The sequence below is a fragment of the Nilaparvata lugens genome, chromosome 3, assembly GCF_014356525.2.
Source record: "Nilaparvata lugens isolate BPH chromosome 3, ASM1435652v1, whole genome shotgun sequence".
Lineage (NCBI taxonomy): Eukaryota > Metazoa > Arthropoda > Insecta > Hemiptera > Delphacidae > Nilaparvata > Nilaparvata lugens.
The window spans coordinates 21,863,033-21,886,835 of NC_052506.1; the positions used below are offsets into that span (position 1 = coordinate 21,863,033).

The 23,803-nt window shown below is 33.9% G+C and overlaps 2 protein-coding genes across 2 annotated transcripts in view; one reads left to right on the forward strand and one right to left on the reverse strand.

Annotated features, from left to right (window-relative positions):
* The first annotated feature begins 272 nt into the window (after positions 1–272).
* LOC111064383 lies at positions 273–5,532 on the forward strand. Its single transcript, XM_022352100.2, has one exon. It carries the CDS (start codon positions 564–566, stop codon positions 3,498–3,500), a length of 2,937 nt encoding a protein of 978 aa, XP_022207792.2. The 5' UTR covers positions 273–563; the 3' UTR covers positions 3,501–5,532.
* Positions 5,533–6,376: 844 nt separating this feature from the next.
* Positions 6,377–23,803, reverse strand: part of LOC111064389 (serine/threonine-protein kinase Genghis Khan) — a 65,257-nt gene continuing 47,830 nt past the window's right edge. The window contains exons 25-37 of the mRNA XM_039422739.1: positions 22,483–22,762; positions 20,818–21,104; positions 19,799–19,951; positions 19,041–19,176; positions 17,648–17,892; positions 16,545–16,725; positions 15,460–15,648; positions 14,873–15,058; positions 12,619–12,718; positions 10,902–11,043; positions 10,340–10,463; positions 9,052–9,197; positions 6,377–8,174 (exon numbers count right to left, since the gene is read on the reverse strand). Of these exons, the coding sequence (XP_039278673.1) occupies positions 8,061–8,174; positions 9,052–9,197; positions 10,340–10,463; positions 10,902–11,043; positions 12,619–12,718; positions 14,873–15,058; positions 15,460–15,648; positions 16,545–16,725; positions 17,648–17,892; positions 19,041–19,176; positions 19,799–19,951; positions 20,818–21,104; positions 22,483–22,762 (2,283 nt within the window). The 3' untranslated portion in view covers positions 6,377–8,060. The remainder of the gene's footprint in view (positions 8,175–9,051; positions 9,198–10,339; positions 10,464–10,901; positions 11,044–12,618; positions 12,719–14,872; positions 15,059–15,459; positions 15,649–16,544; positions 16,726–17,647; positions 17,893–19,040; positions 19,177–19,798; positions 19,952–20,817; positions 21,105–22,482; positions 22,763–23,803) is intronic.

The window sequence follows — 23,803 nt, forward strand, 5'->3', positions numbered from 1 at the left end:
GGAATGTATCATGATAATTTGATAACATTTATATTTTCAACTTTGATTAGATTCCCAAATAACTTGACTTGCAATAAAGATTTAATTAATTTTATAAATTGAGGATTACATTCATTTTATTTCTTCAAAGAGAAAATATTTTGAATACTGTATCAGTGTATCAGCTGATTGTTTTTTTCAACTTTCATTTCATAGGATATGGTATAACAGTGAAGTCTAGCAATAGGATAAGAGAAATGCTGTATCAACATATGTTGATAAATATTGTTCTTGATTTTCATTTTAGTACATAAACTCATCATAGCTGAATTCAACTTTTGTTTTACACCAACTTGATTGAAACAGTAAAAGGACATCCTTCCAAATAGGACTAATGAAATCGGGTAAGAGGAATTGAAATCAAAACTAAGTGATTTTAATAAACTATATTTATTTTATTCTAATGATAAAAAGTTCATCTAAAACTTACCGTTAGCATCAACAATAGGTACCACCATGATTGAAATCATTTATTAAATTTGTGTTACTTATTAAGCTGTTAGATAGCTCGTAAAAATCTGAATATGCTTCCTTCTAAGGGATTATTTTCATCCTATCACTGCCCATTTTTTGAGCAGGGAAGTTGTGAAAGGTCGTATTGTCATTTTCATCATAGGAAAAAGACAAAACCATCTGAAATTAGACGATATTTAAAAACAAGTCATTCTATCCAAGAAGAACATACTAATGCCTTGGAAGAAAATAGAAAAGGTGGTAATAATTTAGACAAGATATATAAAAGAGCAGAATGTTCTTCTTTAATAAATGATACCGGGATTCTTACCTACACACCTACTCCTATAGCAATATTGAAAAAGAGAAATACTACTGGATGTGACAACCATAAGCTAGAAAGAGACGAGGAAATGATAATAAAAAAGCAAAAAACTTCAAGCAATAAACTAGGATCTAGTAAAGGTACAGAATATTCTACCGAAAATGTTTTTAAAACTAAGAACGAAACAATAAGCTCTACTTCTATTGAGGAACAACTAATTGCTCTTCATTATAAAGAGGACTTGAATGAATCTAGCAACAATATTGATATGAGCAAAAACAAAATTCATTGTTTAGCTACCAAGGATAAATCACTCAACAGCAATGAAAAAATCTGTAAAGAGCTAAACAACACCTTCCAATTTCCAACAAATAGCAATAAGTCTGAAAAGGTTACCAATCTTTCTATGAATCGATCACAAACTATTTTAAACCTTGCAGTAGAGAAATCAGGAACGCCAAAGACAAATACTTCAAACTTAGAATGCTATTTGATGGAAACTAATATTCCTGGCTCGGACACAACAAAATCATCTGCCCCAAGAATTCAAGGTGAAAGTCTTATGTGTAACAATTTTGAAGAAATTAGAAGTAACGGATACATTGACTGCGCTGAAGATGTGAATTACGATAATGGAAATAAATATAATGATGAAAATGAAGATCCCTCATTGAAGAGTGCTTTCAATTATGACAATACTTGTATTACTTCGAATGAAACTTGTTCGAATTATATGGAATCTAGTCAAACACCAAGGGAGACTTATGCAAACATTGTCAAGCATGATAAGAATTTTTCCTATCGTATCGAAAACATTTCAAAATATTCAACAGATTCTCTTAGCAAGGTGGGCAATAATTTCATACTAAATGAGGAAATCGACAATCATAAAGCAAATAGGGTGAGCGACATTGCTAGAAAAAATAACACCAAACCTAATAATGAAGGCAGCAGTTATATTGAAGACGATAACCTCTTAAATATTAAATATACAACGGCTTCAAAAGCATTGCTATCAAGTGGGAAGTTGAATAACAGATCGGTTCTAAATGAAGTAAAGTCAGGTATAGGCACTAATGAAACGCTGAGTTCCATTATTCGGAGTATTAATGTTAAGGAGAGGATTTCCCATACTAATTCAACTGAAACGAAAACTAGTATTTTGTCAAGTACGAAAGTTAAACCGCACTTTTCTCCATCACAGGTCTTATTAGACAGATGGAAGACATCAAACACATTAAACAAGAAAAGTAATGGTAACAAAGAGATTGCATCAAAAACTAGAATTGCCCATGTACCGAATGTTGCTGCTTTATTAGCGGAAAGACAACGGATAACTAACAGTTTAATAAAACCCTGTCAAATAAAAGATAGTGATCTGAATTCTTCAAAACAATATGAAGGGGTTTCACCTTTGAAAAAAGATTTACTTGTTGAATCTTTTCACAATGGTAAAATTCCATTTATTAAAAGACAAACTTTCCTCAACAAAGCTTTCGAAATTTATTGCAAACTGTACAGCTGTGACTCAGCAAGATCGAAAGCCCTACACACTGAGAAAGAAATTTGTTCAACAAGCAAAACTCCAGCAACATATTCCAACAAATTCGCACAGCTATTCATACGTTTGAAAAAGGAAATTGCAGCCAAAAATAATCTGCAGAAGACTTCGACCAAAAATGCGAATTCACAGAAATCAGATGACGAAGCAAATAGATTGTTGCTGTACAAAGATTTACTGAAGTATACCTTGCATGATCTTGAAGAAAATGGTATTCCTGTTCCCCATCCTGAAAAATCTGGTTTCGCCAAGATGAAAAAGATTTATGGTGTAAGTAGTTTTAATAAGCATAGATGCATTTGTATAAACTGTTCGAAAGAGTTTGAAGTAGATTCAGCAGGATTTAGCGTTGAAAGAAATTGCAAGTTTCACTCAGGTAGAATGTACAAGCAAAGGCGTAAATACGGAACTGAAAAAATGTGGAATTGCTGTAATGGTGATGAAGAGAGTGGGGGCTGTGTGCAAAACGAGTTGCATGTTGGCGACATGGTTGACTATGACAACATTCCGGGCTTCAAGCAAGTTAGAAAGCCGGCAGACAGCACTTTCAAAGAAGCTTGTCAAGTGTATGCCTTGGACTGTGAAATGTGCTACACTACTCAAGGATCTGAGCTGACTAGGTGTACTGTGGTGGATGGTAATCTAACAGTTGTTTATGATAAGTTGTGTGTTCCTGATCATCCAATCATAGATTACTGTACTAGGTTTTCTGGAATCTCTGAAGGTGATCTGGATAACGTTGCCACAAGACTGACAGACATTCAAGCCGATCTTTTGAATTTATTCACCACCGAGACAATCCTAATAGGACACGGAATCGGAAACGATCTAAAAGCCGTCAAACTTCTCCACAGATCTATAATCGATACAAATGTAGTTTACGGTAACTTTAGAAAACACAAATTGAGTGACCTTACTAGAGCAATTCTTCACAGAGAGATCCAGATGAGTGAAGGCGGACATAATTCTTGTGAAGATGCAATAGCTACTATGGAACTCATGCTATTCAAAGTCAAAGAAGATAGGAAGGCTTCAATGCCAACAAGTAGAACTGATTCTAATGTAGGACTAAATGGACAGAAATTATTGAAAAACACTGAAAAATCTCAAAAAAAGGAATAATATGGAAGTAGGCTATACAATGCTACACAAAAGTTTTGAATTTTCAAAGAAAAACTAAAGTATTTTTTGTATCAATTAAATAAAGCTGAAAAAAATTCTAACATTTAAGAGAGTGATTTAATTTCAATATGTAACTGTATTGCACTATTTTTCAACTTGTAAACAAACTGGTTGTCAATAAAAATGAGAATCCAGAGCTTCTATTTTGAAGCTAATACATAAAAAATATGCGCAGAGTTACATCTATACCAGCCATACCAGGAGAACCAATGAACATATCTTGAGAAAATGCGATGACGTATTTTTATAGTGGTTGAATGTAATAGACATACGACCAATTGTGAATTATATTTTACTGTATTAATTATTAATATTAGTGTATCAATTGATAATACATGAATGATCAGCTATGATCGGTCTAATAGGCTCCTGAAAGAAAGGTTTGCGGAAAAGTGTGGTGATTGGGTTCGAAAAGGGTGTAAATTTGAACAATGTTTAAAATCATTCAATAGTCATTTTAATGTGTTCGTAAAATACATATAATATTATGATTTATTCACAAATGAATGCAAACTGAAAGGAAGATGCAAAGATAATGAAGAAATGCATTTGGTAGCAGTAGTTATAAAATAAATAAGTTTGAGAATAAACACAATGATTGGTAGAAAAATCTAATTAACAAACAACGAACAAAGTACAAACTAAGGATTAGTGTTATGGTGACAATAATAATACTTGTTCAAGGTGGAATACTGCTCATTACAATAAAGATAAATAAAAATACACAAATAATCATAATAAATATCTCACTTTAAAAATTACATCGTTTTTTAAATGGATTCTTAATGTATCCATCAGAAAGTTGTACTTCAGTTAATTCAATATAAATAAGTGTTTATAAAATCATACATAAGAAACGTGAATGATATAATTATTATAAAAACAAGAAATTTACAAATCTTAAATCTACTGAACAAGTACAATCATTATATTAGTTATTGTTTTTTAAAACTATCTATTCGTAAACAAACTCTTTTACAGAAATGTTAATATAATAGAACAATATACTAGAACAATATACTAGAACAATTTTTTGTCATTTTGATATAATATATTATTTACATTATTTATCTACTTCAAATTCAATTTAATAAATCCTAGAATTCACGTAATAAATATCTATCTTCTTATAACTATGATATATAAATCGTTCAATAAGTACTATGAAACCTCGATTGCAGACATCCTCACCATTTCCTAAAATCACTTATTGCTTCAGAAATTGAAAGTTTTAAAGCAATGCTGATGGAAAGCATGCAATTATTTAAAATAATGAAGAACATTAAAAAACACAAGGATTTAAATAATTCTATAGAAATCACTAATATATTGTTGTATGCATAGTATGTATTTGTAGACTTTGATCATGAAACACTCTTATGGCCAAGTGGATATTTGTTCGGAAGACAAGATAGTTTTATATTGTTTAAAGCAACACAGAAAAATAAAAATGCCTTCCAAACTTTGCCATTACTAAGGTACCTATGATAATAATTCCAAATGGTTTCAACTTATATCTAAGTATACATGTATATTTTTATGCTATGTGATGTATTGCATCAAAGTTTAAAAGCCAATACAAATAAAACTATTTTCCAAGTACAGCACAGTTCATTACTGAAAAAATTCTTACTTATTTTAATATTTTGAAAAAATGTATTATTATAATGAATTAATATCAACATTCTGTTAATTCAGTACGATTTTGATGTGTTTCAATACATCAAAATAAATTGACTATTATTATATTATCAACTACTTATTCAATTCGATGATAACTTCTACTCACTAAACAAGATTTGGAAAAGTTAGAAAACTCTAGAAAATCTAGGTCTTATCAAAACTCAAAACTAGTCTGATCATCTTGCTGAATATTGTGGAAAACCATCTGATCAAACTTTTGATAACAAATTTGTTACACATAATTAGTTCGATTAAGCTCGACAATAGCTCCATTTTACACGAATTGAACCAAACAACTGTTCATCAATGAACATTGCGGAATTAAAAATGTTCAAATATTGACAAAATAATTTTGAAGTGAATGGAGGAGAAATAAGCTACATTAGAACAAAAATCAGATATCAGTATGCTATCTAACATTATAGCAACGCATCTGCATTCAATTAAGATAAAGCTGCAAACATTATATTGAAAAAAGTATTACATAGAAATATTATTATTGGAGCGTTCAGACTCAATTATAGAATAAAAAGCTGTATTTGAATGAATTGATAATTTTAAAATGGCAACAATTCTTCTATTAAAGATGAAGGCAGAATATCCCTCCTCATATAATAATTTTTATTAATATTAAGCCCTCAGCTTTGAATATATAATATGTATAAAACTCCCAGCATTGAATATTTAGTAAGTACTGCTATTACTAGGCCTACATTGATTATATACAATTGAATAGATTCAGTAACAAGTTTTGTATTATTGTAATATTTTTGTTTCTAATAGCCTCTTACGCATTTTCATGTACTTCATTTGTAAGCAGAGTGACTCATTTTTCCACTAAAATTATATAAAATAAGTAAGATATTCATATGAGTAATCTTTTTGACCTACATCAATTTATTTACGTATAATTGACAGGATACAATCATAATGGTAAGAAAACTATTTTTTTCTAGTGAAAGATGCTAATGCATTTTTTAAATACATGTCAATATTAATTTTGTGGTAAAAATCATTATCATCATGAAATAATTCAATAAGAATGATTACAATTGGTGCATACCGCTGGAGTTCAATAAATATATCTACTTGTTTGTTGTAATCAATTCCTCTTTATACTTTATAGACAAGTCTAAATATTTTGAATTTATTAGCTGAAGTTGTCTGAATAATAATTTTATTGTAGCCTACTGGTTTGATTATTTTTCAATTTTTTATTTTTCTTCAAGTGATCTGCACGAGTAGAACACGATTAAATCGATTAGAATAAACGATGAGCAACAGTGTATTATATTTGGTATCCTAGTGTGGATGGAATGAATACCTGATATTTATTTTCAATTCAACTATTACTTTTAAAAACAATAAATTAAGTTTCAAAAGACAATAATTTATTCTGGCAGTATACGGCGATAATTATGGAGGTAGTGTAAAAGAGAAGTAAACTAATTCGAGTTCGAATCTAGTTCTTCTGGTAAGTTTCAGCTCCTGCTCGAAAATATTTCACCTACAAATAATTATTTCAATATTAATGAAAACATGAATTTTATGAGCCATTTTTTAATTTTTATTACATAATAGAAGATAAAATAAAGGGCAAAATACTTTTGACTGGGTACATTTATACTGATTTACCATTCAATAGTATGAATCTAGAAGATAAATTATTCTAGAATCTATGAATGGTTCAAATCTAGTTCTACTGGTTAGTTTGAGCTCATACTCGGAAATATTTCACCAACTATTAATAATTATTTCAACATTAATGGAAACATAATTTTTATGAGCCATTTTTTTAATTTTTATTAAATAATGAAAGATAAAATAAAGGGCAAAATACTTTTGACAGGGTACATTTATACTGATTTACCATTCTATGGTATGGTATTGAACCAATTAAAACAATATCAGAGGATGTTTTTTTAAAAAATCACAATAAATTGAAATAGAAACGATAATTTCCAAAGTGGCAATCATCAACTAAAATTGATAAGACATATTACTGTATAAACTAATTTTGTTGAATGATTGCTTTCAGAAATACAGTATTATATACTGTTGAAAGTTTTAACATGAAAGATAAGTTTTAACATGCAGTAGTGTAAACACTAGAAATTTTTCATCACTTGTCAATAGACAAACGATAGTTGAAAGTCGTCTACATAAATGTGTAAACAAAATGGGTCGATTGAATAGAAACTAGAACCTAGTGATTAGCAAATTGTCATTAGTACAAGCTATACGGGTAAGATTACAGGCTAATTCAAATCCTAGCATTTGTTTAAAAATTGCATAAAATTAGCTATTGCTAGCTTTTACCAGAGACAAGAAATATAGTTAACACTTATGCTTATCATTTATCTATGCTTTTATTCAATCGACTGACTGTATACAATATGGATGCTTGTATAACATAAATATGTTAAGAGTTGTCAATAAATGTTTTCAAGTAAGTTTCATATATGTTACTCAGTAAATTTCAACATGTTTAGCGAAATTCCTAAAATAGACTCAAGTATTCAATGATTGAAGGCAATTTTATAGACGCTCACAGTATTCGACAACAGTTGAAACAATATCGGGATCATGCATACATAATTTCCCCATATAAATTAATGCCTTTCATTGTACCAAGAAAGTCGCAAGTTAATTTGCGTTTTCTTATTATTATTTCTTGCTTTATTCCTGTGAAATAGTAGCTGAGAGTGCACATAACAATAAAAATTGGCTAATATTGTAGAGGTCCTAAATTATGTTAGGAAAATATAAAAGAAGCTACACGCAATTAGTTAGTGGAAGACAAGTTGAGTGTTGGTTCTAACTGTCGTAGCTGGATGAGCCGTGGTCGTGGCCGGGACTGGGTGGGGTACTCGGGTTGCTGCTGTTGTTGGAAGCGATCGAGTGACGCGGACTTCCCCCACCACCCTGCTCCTGCCAACACACACAATCGTCCTCAAGAACTGCCTTCTAATATTGAACGTTTTCAATTAAATAAACACATTGGAGCACCGATTATCCGGACGTTTTCAGGGTGATATAAACAGATTGAAATCCCCTAAAAACCTAACCTATTCTTTATTACAAGCGGCTAATTGGTCCACCGCAGTCAAGGTGCAATACAATATTTTAATGAATTGAAAATTTGATTTACTGTAACTATTTTAACTTTTCTATTTTAACTAAAATGTGAATGAAGATAAGTGTATAGAAGTCATGACACGTACTATCAAGTACTGAAAGCCAGATTGCAATTTTAATTATGTCTACACTTGTGAGGTAGGGTAAAATCAAATATTCAGATTATCAGTTATCCGGACACTGCCATGTATCAATTAGTCCGGATAATCGGTGCTTTACTGTAGTATATTACGCCAACAAAACTAAGAAGTGTGAAAATTGTATATCAATGGCATTCAACCTTATACTATCCTGCGGTGGATAAAAATATTTGAAAAATGCGTGTGCTAAAAACAGTTTTATATGGGGAAAATGAAATTCTTGAAAATAAATGCTCTTTACCAGCAACAATTAAAATGATTCATGAACCAATAAATATGAAAATTCTGTAATGTAAATCTTAATCACATCATTATCTACTTTTCTATTATTTAATAATACATTTTTATAAATGAGATTGAACGTTTTGTTAATTATCATATTTCACATTTCTAAAGCACAATCTGGAAACGTTGAGGAGCTAGTAAAGGATAGCGCTATCCGCTTTGACTGATAGACAAGGATAGCAACACCAATGTCAATCAAATACTGCCATTATAACGTGGGTGGACCTTACTGTTAATAGTCTGACCTTGCACAAGTCGTGGAGCGAGGAGGCGGCGCTGGTATTGTCCGGGGGAGCGGGGGCCGGGGGCGGCGCATCCGGGGTGCGGGGCAGGGCGGGGGGCGTCACCGAAGGGCGTGGCGGCGCCGGCGCTCGTCGTGAGCCCGTCGAGCCTGCTCCACCGAGACATTCAAACAACACATTATTAGAACATGGCAAATAAACCTTTTTATAAATTCAACTTACTCAACTTCAGGCCTCTCTTTAAGCAGTTTATGCAATGGTTGTATGAGAGAACAAGTAAAATACAGGATGATTGTTTAGTCCTGTTATCTAGTTTTGTTATGTAATTTATAGGATTCAGTTGTAATCCTATTCTACGAGGGTCATTTTTTCCAACCTCCGATGGGTCATGCAAGAAAAGACGAATGTATAAAAAAAATAATTTTTTCAAGTTATTTATACTTTTGATTATTCTTCAACATATTTGCCGTGAAGGTTGAAGCACTCTCCATACCAGTGGACCAGCCTAACAAAACTCTCTTCATAAAATACTGCCGCCAAATGGGTTTAAGTCAAGTAGACGTTGTTTTGGAGTTACTCGTTAGTATGGAAACTCTGCCCTCAAAGTCATGTCTGGAGTTCGTTGAAAAGGTTTAATTTACTAGCGGCCAAATCAGATTTGCATTGTGGGTGTTCAAAATTATCCTATTTGATTTGCTGGAGAAGCTGTTTGGTTGCACCAGCACTGTGGGCTGAGTTGTCATAGATCACAATGATTCCGGAAGTCATTTCAACAACTAACGTCTTCACGCTCAATATCATCACTTATAACGTTTACTGCGTAAAGTTGAATAATTCTTGTTGCATTTATGCTGAACTATGTGCCTTATGCTTGCAAAAACGAATAACGTGAAGCCACTAACACTTGGCGGAAGACTCAAGTGAGGACGCCATTTTTCGGGGACTATAACTCGACAACAATTGACGATCTCGCCGCACCGACCACAGGGCGTTTGGTGGGGATGTCAAGCTGTTCAGATCTGTAATATTTATCCCCTTACCGCTTGCCTGTGTCTTATGATATGTGATCGGAGTTTGAAAAAAATTACCCTCGCATTAAAGCGCAAGTAAAATACAGAGTGATTTTTTAGTAATGTTACCTAGTTTTTTATGTAATTCATAAAACGAAAATTCAGTTGTAATCCTATTCTATTAAGCGATAACTTGAATCCTACTATAGTCAATGTTAGTTTCAGGAAAGATTTCAATCTATTTGTTTAGTGAGTGATTTGTAGTGTCTGAGAGTAACTACCATTATGTCCGGAGTAGGTTTGCATCTGAGAAGGCGTTCTGGGCAGATGTCTGGGCTCGGGGTGGGGGGGATGCCTGGGAGGCGGATGAGCCATCTTGGAAGGAACACTTGGCCCATGGAAGATCTGCAACAGTTATACAAAGCAAATTAAAGATGTGACATTTTCGATCCATTACAAACCGTTGATAAAAGCACAGTGATTTTTGTACCATACACAGACATTAATTTTATGTCTTCAACAACATACTTTTGCTATCAAAGAATTATAGACAATTTTATATGAGCAAATTCTATTTCTTTGTGATTATGACTAAGTTACTAAGAGCAGTTAATTGAAGATCTATTTGTTTCTTGATGACTAACTAAATAAGTTTGATGACTAACCGTTGATGTGAACTAACTATTCACAATGACTAACTAAAGCTTAATATAATAATCAGTTTTCATGTGATTGAAGGATAATTTGAGAACTTCATGATCTGTAGAAAGACTTTCTATAAACGTTTGAAAACAGTAATAATTCTAATTCTAATCAGAACATCGACTAGGATTGAAATGTTACCCGTTGCGTTGTGTGGTCGGCAGTTTCAAGTGTGGTTGGCAAATCTAGCAGTCGTTGTATCTGAATGCCATCACCCGGTCCCATGTGACTGATGTGGTTGAAATTTGTAGGCGCTGAAATCATTTTCGAACGTCTGTCCGGCCTGAAACATATGTATCATTTGACAATTAATCATTTGATCATTGATCATTTGCCATACATATCTTTTGACAAAAGCAATTAAAGGACAGAAAATCATTCACGTCGCCTTATTACAAATGATTGGTCTCAAAACAATATCTCCTAAAATTGCCTAGATCCTAGGCAAGAGTGGCTGTTTCTGCACTGATAACAGCACGTGAAGTAGTTATTTCGAGACCATTCTAATTTTCCATTCAATTTACCTGCATAAGTTAGCGGTATCTTGTAATTTGAGCTGAGTGAACATGTACTTGAATCATGTGGTAACGTCATTTAACCTGTTTTCACCTTTTATACATCGTTCAAGTTACATGTTTACGAAAACATGCCTTCAATTTCACGAAACACGCCTAGCCTAAAATTTCAATAGTGAAAACCAGGCATTATCAACTTGAAGCAAATCAAGTAATTATAGTTGATTTCAATTCTGGCAGTTAATCTTCCAGGATATGAGAGGTCAGTAGTTTTCAAGTAAGGATCTCGGTATTAAATATTGACTGATAAAACTGCAATAGGCTACTTGAGAGAGAACTTTCAAAATAATTTGATAAATCAATTTCCAATAAAGGTCACTCTAGGTTTAGGTTCGGTTTATTAATTTAAACTGTTCTTTAGTTCTAAACTTTAAGGCTGTGCAAAGGATAAAAATAAACTTTCTACTGGTGATATTTTTCAAAGTATTTTGATTTGTATACTATCAAGCTATCAAAATGAAAAAGTTTTCTCAGGGAAACATTTTTTCCGGATCATTACTTTTTGAGATATGAGCGCCTAAAGTTTAAATTTTTGGGTCAGAACATTTAAAGTTCGGTAAGAGATAAATCCATGAGATTTAGAGGATAAATCTCAGAGTACTGATGTACTGAATTTCATGGTATTGTTGATCTAGTAAAACAAAACTTTTCTGAAAATATCAATCTTTGAGGAAGTTATTCAATTTACCAAAAATGACCGAGAATAACTCAACTAAAAGTTATTTGTGGTAGTTTTTAGTAAATTGAATAACTTTCTCAAAAATTGATATTTTCAGAAAAGTTTTGTTTTACTAGATCAACAATACCATGAAGAATCTATCCTCTAAATCTCATGGATTTATCTCTTACCGAACTTTAAATGTTCAGACCCAAAAATTTAAACTTTAGGCGCTCATATCTCAAAAAGTAATGATCGGGAAAAAATGTTTCCCTGAGAAAACTTTTTCATTTTGATAGCTTGATAGTATACAAATCAAAATACTTTGAAAATTATCACCAGTGGAAAGTTTATTTTTAGCCTTTGCACAGCCTCAAGTGGCTTTCTTCCAGGTGGCATTCTGTTCAAATTACCACCACCAGTTGCGTCTATTTTATAGAATTCTTACATGCAGAGGAGCAACCGATTGAACCTGTCTTATATCAGTATTTCTGATTCCATCAATTTTAGTGCAACCAAAATACACTCCTTGGAAAATCTCATTTCTGTAGCTTTAATTCGACTGTCCATTTTCACTCAAATCTTTAAAATGTATAAATATTTTTTTGTAAAAAGGAATACTCACGGTCTAGCTGCTCGATGACCTTCTCTCATTGAGAACCTCCTTCTTGGTCGAGGCACAACTCTTCCCGATGGATCACAGCAAGACACATTGATAAGCTCTCCTGCAAGTTGAACACGTTATTAACGTTACGATATTATTTCATATAAACGTCAAACACAATGGAATTGTAACATAGTACGATTGTAATTTTAATTTTATATCGATTCTTATAATCTGGTAGGCTACTTTAGGGTTGATTGAAACACAATAAAAGTTTATCAAGTACCCTTTTATATGTTATTGAATCACAACTAGTTCCGAGTCATTAGAACCATTTTTAAGTGTGAATAATTCAATAGTTTAGTGTAATTTTTCAATATTACTGGTAGCCCTCTAGAGAAAGGTGAATAAAGGAAAAGGTAAACAAACAATTGAGGATTGAATAAAATATAAATCTCAGTACCCTTTTAAATTATTTCAAATATTTTCTAGTGAGAAAATAATTTTATATAAAAAGTAGCCATAAAGAAAAAAGACAATTCAGGGTTGATATAAAGTGTTCGCAAGCACTTTAACATGGCTTACTTTAGATAAAGGCTGGAGCGCACAACTTGGCAACGTCGCAGTCAAGCTCTTCTTCAGGCCAAGAAAAGTGAATTCACTTGTGTAGACTCCCGATTAACTACCAGCTTTACGCCCTTTATCAAATACCAATATTGAGAAATTCAATTCAATGATAGTAAAAAATATATTATATTAACTGATAGACTAATTTAACTTTAGCTCTAGGAGTTTCAAGTATAATGCCTAGCTTGGCAATATATTTCACTGTACTTACTTTCTGTGTCTGTATTTCCTACGAGCAATTTTAACGATCAAATGTATTTCATTAATAGATGAAAGTATTGAATAGTACCTTCTAAATGTAAAATAAAAATATGAGAGTCGAATATTGTCTTCTTTTTAAGAAACTTCTGAATTTAATGCATTCGCTTTTTTGCATCTATAACTAACTATACATCGTACTGATAATCGATAGTTGAATAATATCAATCAAAGGGAATATATTCTACTATCCATCAATTTATATTAAAACACATCATTAAGTACCGTACCCTTTATTATTCTTTTTTCTTTTAAAACAAGACTTGTTTCAACTCATCTTTTTTTATTTAGGAAAAATGGCTTTGGATGAGTTGGAGCTAGTCGTGTTTTGGAAGAAAAAAAATACAAAGAGTACGGTATTGAATATTATTATATCATGTTTTAATAATTTCAAAGTAGCCTTATAAAGAGAAGTGATAATTCATATTAATAATGAATTAATAGGTTATTGAATGAATAAATTGCTGGAATAATGATAATTCATTCAACTTTGTCCATTAACTCAATTATATCTAGGCATAATAGTATACAAAAAAATCACAGAAGAATTGACATCCAATAGCAATAGTTTAATCAATTTTTACATATCTCTGTGGGTTTATAATCACATTATTGACATAAATCAAATACTTACTATCCCTACAAACAAATGCGAAAGATTTCACAATATACAATAATACAAATGATTCTACAAAATACAATTTTTCTAATGGTGTAATGAATCTATGCATATCAAATAAAGCAAAGTCGGCCAGAGCCACACGTTGCCATATTGAACATGCTCTGGCCTTCTATCTATAGTAGGCTGTGACTTTAATCAAATAAAGGGCAAATTTAGTAATGACTTATATAATTTTTTTGTATTAAGAGCGTGAAGAATATCTTTCTAGATGTGAAGAGAAAGAAAAATGTGAGTGTAAGCTACACGTAAAGTGTATTACTTTGACATTAATATTGTTCGATAAATAAATAACGTTTTAATAAGGTGAACTGTTCCTCTTGTTCGGTACAGGATTGAAAAATGATTGTTGTTTACTTGAGACATTTCTCCATAAATTCATGACGTTGGCCTCATGACCTAGATGTATTAACTGGTATTGTGCTAACTGGCATATATGTCAAATTGTGATGCTCTGTTGAGGCTAATAAAGATATTCTATTCTAAATGTAAAACAATACTTGAGTAAATCGAATGATGCTGCGAGAGTACAAAATGGGAGAAAATGATGGAACAAAATGGGAAACTCACTTTGATGGATGTTGCTGAGGTAAACAACCGATTCTATTCTTTATGTAAAACAATACTTGAGTAAATAGAATAGTGCTGTGAGAGTACAAAATGAGAAACAAAATGGGAGAACAAAGTGATGGAACAAAATGGGAAACTCACTCTGATGGATGTTGCTGAGGTAAACAATGTAGGGCAGATCGTTGATGACACATATGCTGAGAGTGCCGGTCGAGTTGAGCGGCCTAGCCTTCTTGATGTTGACCGTCTGCACCCAGTCACCCGTGCCGGCGTTGAACACATCGATGTGTGTGTCACTATACACCAGCAGGTGGCCATCACAGTAACCTGCAAAACACATCAATACATCGCTTAAAATAAAAGCATGCTCAAAACTGAAAAGATCTAGAAAGTTCATATTGGAGAGGATAATTATTTACTCATTCCTTCACCATTTGATTTGGTTCAATCGAAGAGAAAATTGTATATAAAATTGTGCAAGATTTGTATATGCTGTGCAAGATTGCAGAATTGCTCTTATGGAGTACAGTGGGCTCTACTGTAAGGCTGGCCACTAACGATAGTTAGTCAATACTTGGTTAATACAATGATCCCAGTTATCAAACCATTAGCAATAGGATAAGAAGGAAGGGGGAGTATCACGAGACATGAAACTAGAATTGATAAATTTGATAAATTGATTAATCAAATTAAGTATGCGAATAGATGTGATGTAGACGAATACTCACTGACTGCTGTTGGTACGGCAGGATACATGAGTTCAGTGTCTCTCGACTTGCGGCCTTGCGCGTCCACGTAGACACCCAACGACTGAAAAACCATGAGGAATTCTCCGCGCGGCAGCTCAATCGCCCTCAGAGCGTCTACGGCGCTGTACGACAAGAATCCCATCAGCTGGTTGTCGGGATGCACTAGCGCTGTTACAAAACAAAATCAAATTCATGTTAAATATAGAAACATCAAAATGAAAAAGTAAAAATAGAGATGAATCTCATAGTATAAAATTATTCAAAAAAGCTATTATTTACAGAAATAGATGGGTCTCTATCCACGACTTGCACTTTTCTATCAGTTTTGTTATTGTTTGTAAATAGTTGTAGATATTAAAATTAGTTTGGCTTGAGAATGTGCAACACCAGCACGAAACGGTCGCCACTCCAAAGAATGTGAGTGTTTTTTCACTTTAAAGTTATTAAAATACAATTGTAATTAATAATATTAGTGAAAACAAGATGGATAACCAAAAATGAAAAATTAGTATTTAACAAAGTCATCTTTACTTATTAAAGTCTTGGCAACAACAAGAATTGGTTGTGATGTTGTACCTTTTCTTATATTAAATTAATTTTTTCAAGTAATACGATAATATTATAATAATTATTAGACGCGAATACAATTAATAGCTTTCAACTACTCTGAAGACTTCTGCTACTGCAAATATATTGACAATAAAGAGCTGCTAGAAGAAACTTTGATGAGTGCTAATATCCAAAAATTAGTTGCCAGAGTAAACATTTTACATTGGATATTTTTCCTACGGTACCTGAAAACAACGACAGTTATAACTCGGATAATTTGAATAAGATTGATTGCATCGTCAAACTATACTCTTTGCTTACAACTTTCCTCTCCAATTCATCCATCCCTCAAAAATTGTATAGATTAGCTATGATGACAAGTTTATGACTGTAGATCTACTCATCTCTCATTATAATCTGCCTCATTACCCAAGCACAAGTCAGTAGCTCATGTGGGCATCACCCTCAGCAAAAAACACTATAATGATTTTGTGTTAAAATCACTATATACTTACATATTGGATGATGATTGCCCATAATACTGTAGAGACTGAAGCCAGACTGGTATCCAACGCAAAGTCTTCCTTCACTCATGATATGGAGAGTCTGCGCCTGCGTCGGAAGCATCAGCTCTCTCAGCCTGTTGTGTCGCATCTTTGTTCGAGTGATTTCATAGATAATAACTTGTGATGTATGCTGAAAAAGATAAAGCATTGCATTATTGCTTGAATTATTTTCATAGATCGTGATTCAATACGATTGGACTTTTACTGTGGAATATTTTACATGGTTTCGACTGATAACCTAATATTCAATAGGAAATACAAATATTATAAAATTTATCAGATTATGATTAGACAAAAGAACATCAACAAGTACCTACATGAAATTGAAAATGGTTCGACAAGCCAACTTCGAATTATTTTGAACGCATATTCTACAAACGTTTATACAAATTACTTCAACGTGAATTCGTAAAAAATGAAAAAACCTTAAACCTTGATAAAATCATAGTCAATTTTATTATTCACATAATTATCCTATTATATTAAGCGAGCAATTTCTGTATTTTTATATTAATATTTATATCTGGTTATTTATGTTCAACGGATCTCGAAAACGGCTCTAACGATTTTCACGAAATTTGGAACATAGTAGGTTTATGATATAAAAATTCGATTGCACTAGGTCTCATCCTTGGGAAAACTCGCTGAATGACATTAAAAGGATAATTCATCCTTGGCTGAAACAGCTGTGGATAGTAAAAAAAGTGAGTGAGCGAGTGAGTATGTGAAAAATCAAAATATCGCATCCCCGAAATTCATAAGATGACATCATATAGCCAGCTGTGAAATATAAACATGATGATTTTAGAGAATTGTGTTCTGTTTATCAATAAATAGAAATAACGAGCGAAGCTTGGTGCCCCGATGTGTTTTCTTAACTAGGAATCAATTTACGGCATATATTATAACCTACCTACGTTTAGAATGTTGTATACATTGGAATTGGAACCGTTTTGGGCTCAATATCTCGTGTAATTTGTGAACTTGAAAAAGCCACTTTCACTGTCACTGGAATTTGTAGTTGGATAATTGGCAAATAGGTGATTGATTACCTGTCTCTTGATGGCGACACACAGGCAGTAGCCGAGCTGCGGCGATCGGCGCATGACACCCGTGACGAAAGTGATGCAGCCCTTGGTCTCGGCCACCTTGATCCACTCCACGTCGTCGCCGTCCAGCGCGCGCACCGGAATCAGGCGCAGGTGGCGCTGCTTGCCCGACAACACCACTAGCAGCTGCTCCTCCACCACGTACTCCAGTGAGAATACCTTCTTGCCTTCGCCGACGCGAGCTATTTCTGCAATCCCCCATCCAAATCAATTCAATTCACACACAAAAATGCAGTACAGTACACGACAAAATTAAACATGGGTGATAAAACCACTGGGATAAGTTAATATAAGGTGAGGCTCATACCGAAGTGATTTTCTCAGACAATTTCTACCTGGCTATCACCCACGCGATAAGCACAGACAAATACATGTGATGTAAAAGGATACGACTGGTTCTCGCCGGCGCGATTTTCAGCGTCTTAAAACAGAAAAAAATACCTCTTATGCTGCTTGCTGTCGGTGCTAGAGATAAATTGCTAGAAACATTTTTGAGGTTCATCATTAACTGTCAGCATTATCTATAATTAAACTTCATGCTCGTCAATCAACAAATGCTGACTTGAGCTCATACTTGTGACTGAAGTCACAAACCTGTTCAGAATTCAGAAATGATGACTCATTGTTCCCCTCCATATTCCTTTCGTGCCGATTAATCGCTTGCTGTATGAACCCTCGTGCGCTTTATCTTGTCTATAATTTCCTTGGCAATTTATACCCTTGGAAATATCGCGCCGCCTAAGATTGCTTACTAATTCGCCAGGGGAGGAAGAGGAAGCTAATAACTTATGAAGACGCTTTGGAAAATAATATTATCCTAGTTCACAAGTGTTGTTTACTCATTCAAATCAGAAAAGTAGTTGAAAAACTTATAAGCGGTATTCAACCATCAATGAATATTATTGATAATCTAAAGCCCTGATGTGTTTAATGCCACATCCACATTCTCGCCAAGTGCTTACAAATGACGACGAGCGCGAGCGTGTGGATTACTGCTATGCCAACGCTCGCCTTCACTTGACTTCGATCCGATTTTTGTCGATACGAGACGAGCGAAGGCCAGCCGAGCATACACAAATATATCCCATCCAGGCACTAGTCGCATTGCAGTGTGGATGGCAAGACCAGCGACTTAGCAAGCAACTTTGCGAGAGTAAGGACTAGGCAATACAGTAGAGAGTAGATTGTAGATGAGATCAGAGATAAATTCAAATTTAATAATTTAAAAGATTTAAATTCAGGAATATATAATTAGATTTTTTCCAGCAAGTTGAAGGATACAAATAGTTAAGTTCAAAAACTTAATAAAAGACAGAGAGATGAAGGTATGACTAACCACAGCGATCCAGATCCAAACAAAAGAGACCCTCTTCTGTTCCAATGACTAGACGGTCTGGATCAACAACTGCTCCACAAGTCGCGTTCTTGATGAAGGCCAACGTGTTATTCAATAGCTCTTTGGCTCTGAAAACCTGTAGAAAAATAATACGATTGTTCAATAAAATAGTTAAGGCTTTCAATTTAATTTCTTAGGAAAATAGTGGAAATAGCTCATGTTGATGTTCAGGGGAAGATGAAAATGCGTGAACAGATTGTAAGAGTTTTAAATTAATTCTTTACTAAACTACTGTATTAAACGCATATCTGTGACGCTCAATTGACATAATATACGGTAGCATAAGCATATTTCAAAAACTATATTGATATTCAAATAATCTGTACAACGGACTAAGTCACATGCGTTAATTTAAAACATTTAGAAAATCTGACTTTAGTTATCTGATCAAGACGTTTGATAGAAAGTTAGTTCAAGTTGCTCAATTTCCAAATAACAATCAACGTTAACGAAATTTGACGATTCTGTTAATTAGTACGAATATAAGAATTTAAAGTAGGCTAATCACTGTATTAAATATCAATATCAATTGGTAATATAGAGTAATTAAGAACCTTCTTTCCTATTTGAAGAATAGGTTTGAAGAAATCCATAACATTCAATAACCGGACAAGTTTTAAATAATATTGTTATTCGATGAAAAATTGAATAAAAGAGAATGATCAATTAGATGGACAAGAAGTCATAAAAGCACTTACCGTTGTATTGGGAAGATTGTTTCTCTTCAATATTCGATGCAATTCTGTTAACGCTACAACCCATTTGGTTTTTTCACTTTCGGTATCAGCTAGCATGAGTGTATGATTTTTTATACCAACTTCTGTTACCGGATCCATTAATGATGTTGTTATCTGTCGAAATACACAATGGACGCCACATGTAGATTGTTAGATTACACACATGTTAAGTCACAAATATATCAAAGCAAAAATCGATTTAGACACAAAAAATGAAAGTTCACACTCATTATGTACAAGATCTCAGATGAATTGATGAGTATCTTCAACTGTGTTTGAAGAAAAATATAATAGATAATAGCTACATTTTTATACTAGAACTGAGATCACAAAAGATTGCAATATATTTCATTAATGAGAATCAAGTAAGCAATTGGTCTTAAAAGGTTTTTAAGACTTTTTATAACAACTTTCAGGGCACAAGGAGCATAATCAATTTCCATATTCTTCCAAAGTGAGTGAAGCGTACAAATGTATCAAATTTGCGACATTTTAGGATATTTCACAGCCGAAAAAAGCAACCTAACAATTGAAACTATTATTATGATTGGAAAATCCATTATTTCAATTCAAAATATAAAATTGAAAGTATTACCACTGTTTTGAAACAGATGAATTTATCTTTATATAAAGATTTTATTCAGATATAATATAAATATTAGTAGGGTTGCTCACCTTATAGTAACAGAGAATCTTAGCCACTTAAAGACCAACTAAGCAGCGATTAGATTCTCAAGTGAAAGCTTGGTTAATTTCATTATAAGCGTGAAATAAATTACAATGAATCGTAGTTATGAGATATAGGCTAATTATTGCAAGTAAGCTTGATAGTCAAAAAATGAGAACATCACGAATAAGTGAGAATTCCATTTAACTGTCAGCGTTTCTTATGAATACAATGAATGCTTCCTATTCAACCAAATGCTGACATTTCAAAGTGGATCCCACTACATGGTGAGAAATGGTTGACGTTGACTCACCCTAAAAATACAAGGTATGTCCTTCTTGGTGGCGTGAATGACGTCAGAGTCCCTGACCGATGACACACCAAACTCCTCATCCCGCATGTCAAGGACCTGCGACACGTAGACGGAAGGCAGTGCGTTGCGATCCGGCGAAATGTCGTACAGAAACAGTTTGAAGTCGCAAACGACCACAAACTGTCGTATCCAGCCTTTCTTCACGCCACCCGTTTTCGGCACCTTCACATAGCCTTCGTAGGCTGTACCGATGCCTCGAGTCGGGTCTATTCCCAGAGGTCGTTTAGCTGAAAATACAGATAATTGTTCTTTAGATTTATGCACAAGTGTTGAATCCAGATGTGAAAATGTTATTCAATTTATAAAATCGAATTATGAAAAACCTGATTAAATATAGTGAGGTCCACGTTAAAATGGCAGTATTTGATTAACATTGGTGTTGCTATCCTTGTCTATCATTCGACAAAGCAGATGCCGCTATCCTTTTCTAGCACCGCAACGTTGCCAGATCGTTTTTAACATAATAAATTGAGAAAATATCTAGTCTCAATAATAAAAATTCGTTATTCAATCGTTGAAAATTTTTCTTGACGAATAAAATATAATTGATTATTTTGAACATCAGCTATCCTCTATAGAAGGCAGTGGCAAGGCAAGATCAGCAACGCTGTTGTTCTATCTCTCTCCACTGCCATTAGACCGTGAACCTCACTATGGTAACATTCTCAAGTAATACAAAGTGATGTAACGCAAACGCTGTGCATCACGTTTTTGGAAACTTTTCACTAGTGACATGTTCCAAAGCTGTTCGATTTGGATATTATCAGGTCACCAAAATGAAATTATTTTCCAAGGGAAAACTTTCTTGTTCATTTCTAAAATATGGAAACTACAGGATATACATAGCACCCCACGCGAAACGGACGGTTTTGAATCGCGCAGTACTTGGCGGATGGTGGAGGGGGAAACGCGCCGTCAAGGTCACTCGACTATTCACCAGCTGCCATTCAATTACGCCGTTGTAGTCGAAACATCATCACTTGTTTGCATATGACCCATTTATAAAAAGTGGAAAGTTGAAGCCAGAAGTGAAAAATTGAAGCCAGTGGACTATCAACAATGTCGTACGTTGGCTGATGAAATGTTACACATTTTCGAAGAGAATGAAGAATTTTGACGGTGTTAGTGAGTGATGAAGCTCATTTTCATCTGAATGGGTTTGTTATAAACAGAACTGCCTTAATTTGACTTTAGAAGTTGAGTTGAGTTTTAAATACTGATTCACCACTTTTTATAAATGTGTCGTATGCAAACACGCGATGATCTTTCAACCACAGCGGCATAATACCGATTAAATGGCAGGTGGTGTGGATTCGAGTGACCTTGATAGCGCGATTCCCCCTCCACCAGCCATCAAGTACTGCACGATTCAAAAACTTTAGTTTCCCGTGGTCCACTCTATATTCTTCAAGGTATTTTCTATTGTATGAAAAGCTTGATTTTTCAGGATTTCTATTTTACAGAAATTTATTCGTTTTAAAAAATAAATCAAATAACTGGAATTCTGTTATTTTTTGAAAATCAAATGAATTTCCGTAGAATAAACTAAAACTGAACATCTTTGAACATACGTCATATTGTGAATGTATTTTGGCGAATACTAACTCTGGTCGGCAGGCACAGGACACACAGAAGGCACCTTGTCGCAGCAGGACGTGTGACAGGCAAAGCCACAAACGTCGCAGACGACGCCCTGTCGCGTGAGGCCGACCATCAGCGAGGTGCAGTGGTTGCACTTGGTGGGCGACGAGAACGTGCGCACCAGGAACTGGTGGCTCTTGGGCGGGAGGTGGTGCGCATGCGCTTGCACGTGCGCTTGCATCGCTGCGCCCATCTGCTGCATCATCTGCGACCGGCTGCTGTGCAGCTCCAGTGAGCTCGTTTCCTGCCACACCAACAAACACAGTCTCAATCTCAATAGAATCAACATCAACAATTGAATAGAATAGGATGGAATAGAATAGAGAAGAATATGATAGGATGGAATAGAATAGAAAATGATAAGATAGGATGAAATAGAATAGTATAGGATGGAATAGAATAGAGAAGAATGGATAGGTTGGAATAGAATAAAGAAGAATAGGATAGGATGGAATAGAACAGAGAAGAATAGGATAGGATGGAATAGAATAGAGAAGAATAGGATAGGATGGAATAGAATAGAGAAGAATAGAATGGGATGGAATAGAACAGAGAAGAATAGGATAGGATGGAATAGAACAGAGAAGAATAGGAAAGGATGGAATAGAACAGAGAAGAATAGAATGGGATGGAATAGAATAGAGAAGAATAGAATGGGATGGAATAGAACAGAGAAGAATAGAATAGGATGGAATAAAATAGAGAAGAATAGAATGGGATGGAATAGAACAGAGAAGAATAGGATAGGATGGAATAGAACAGAGAAGAATAGAATAGGATGGAATAGAATAGAGAAGAATAGAATGGGATGGAATAGAACAGAGAAGAATAGGATAGGATGGAATAGAATAGAAAAGAACAGGATAGGATGGGTTAAAAATAAAATAGAGAAGAATAGGAAAGGATGGAATAGAATATAAAAGAGTAGTTTGAAATTTTTCGAAGTCATTTCCTGACCGTAATAAAACAATAACTTGGAAGAGGAGTATTAATGCTAGGTTGCCCCATGAAACCTAGATGAAGGGTGTGCATTTTTCACGCAGTTAAGAGTTGTAATGACGTCATGCTGTTACATACTTTTTAGGCTAGTATAGGCTTTTTAGGCATACTAAAACGCGACTTGACAGGAACTGACCCGTTTCTGCTACATGGGTTAGTATCAAATGATTATATTACAATTTTCACACGTGCTAGCTTCGTCTCATTCAAATATGATATATGATATTAACTCATCTAGGAGACTCGGGTCACGTCGTATTACGTCACGTCGCGTCGCGTCACAATA

Coding starts and splice junctions, on each gene's coding strand:
- LOC111064383 (XM_022352100.2), top strand. CDS start 564: ATGCTTCCTTCTAAGGGATTATTTTCATCCTATCACTGCCCATTTTTT.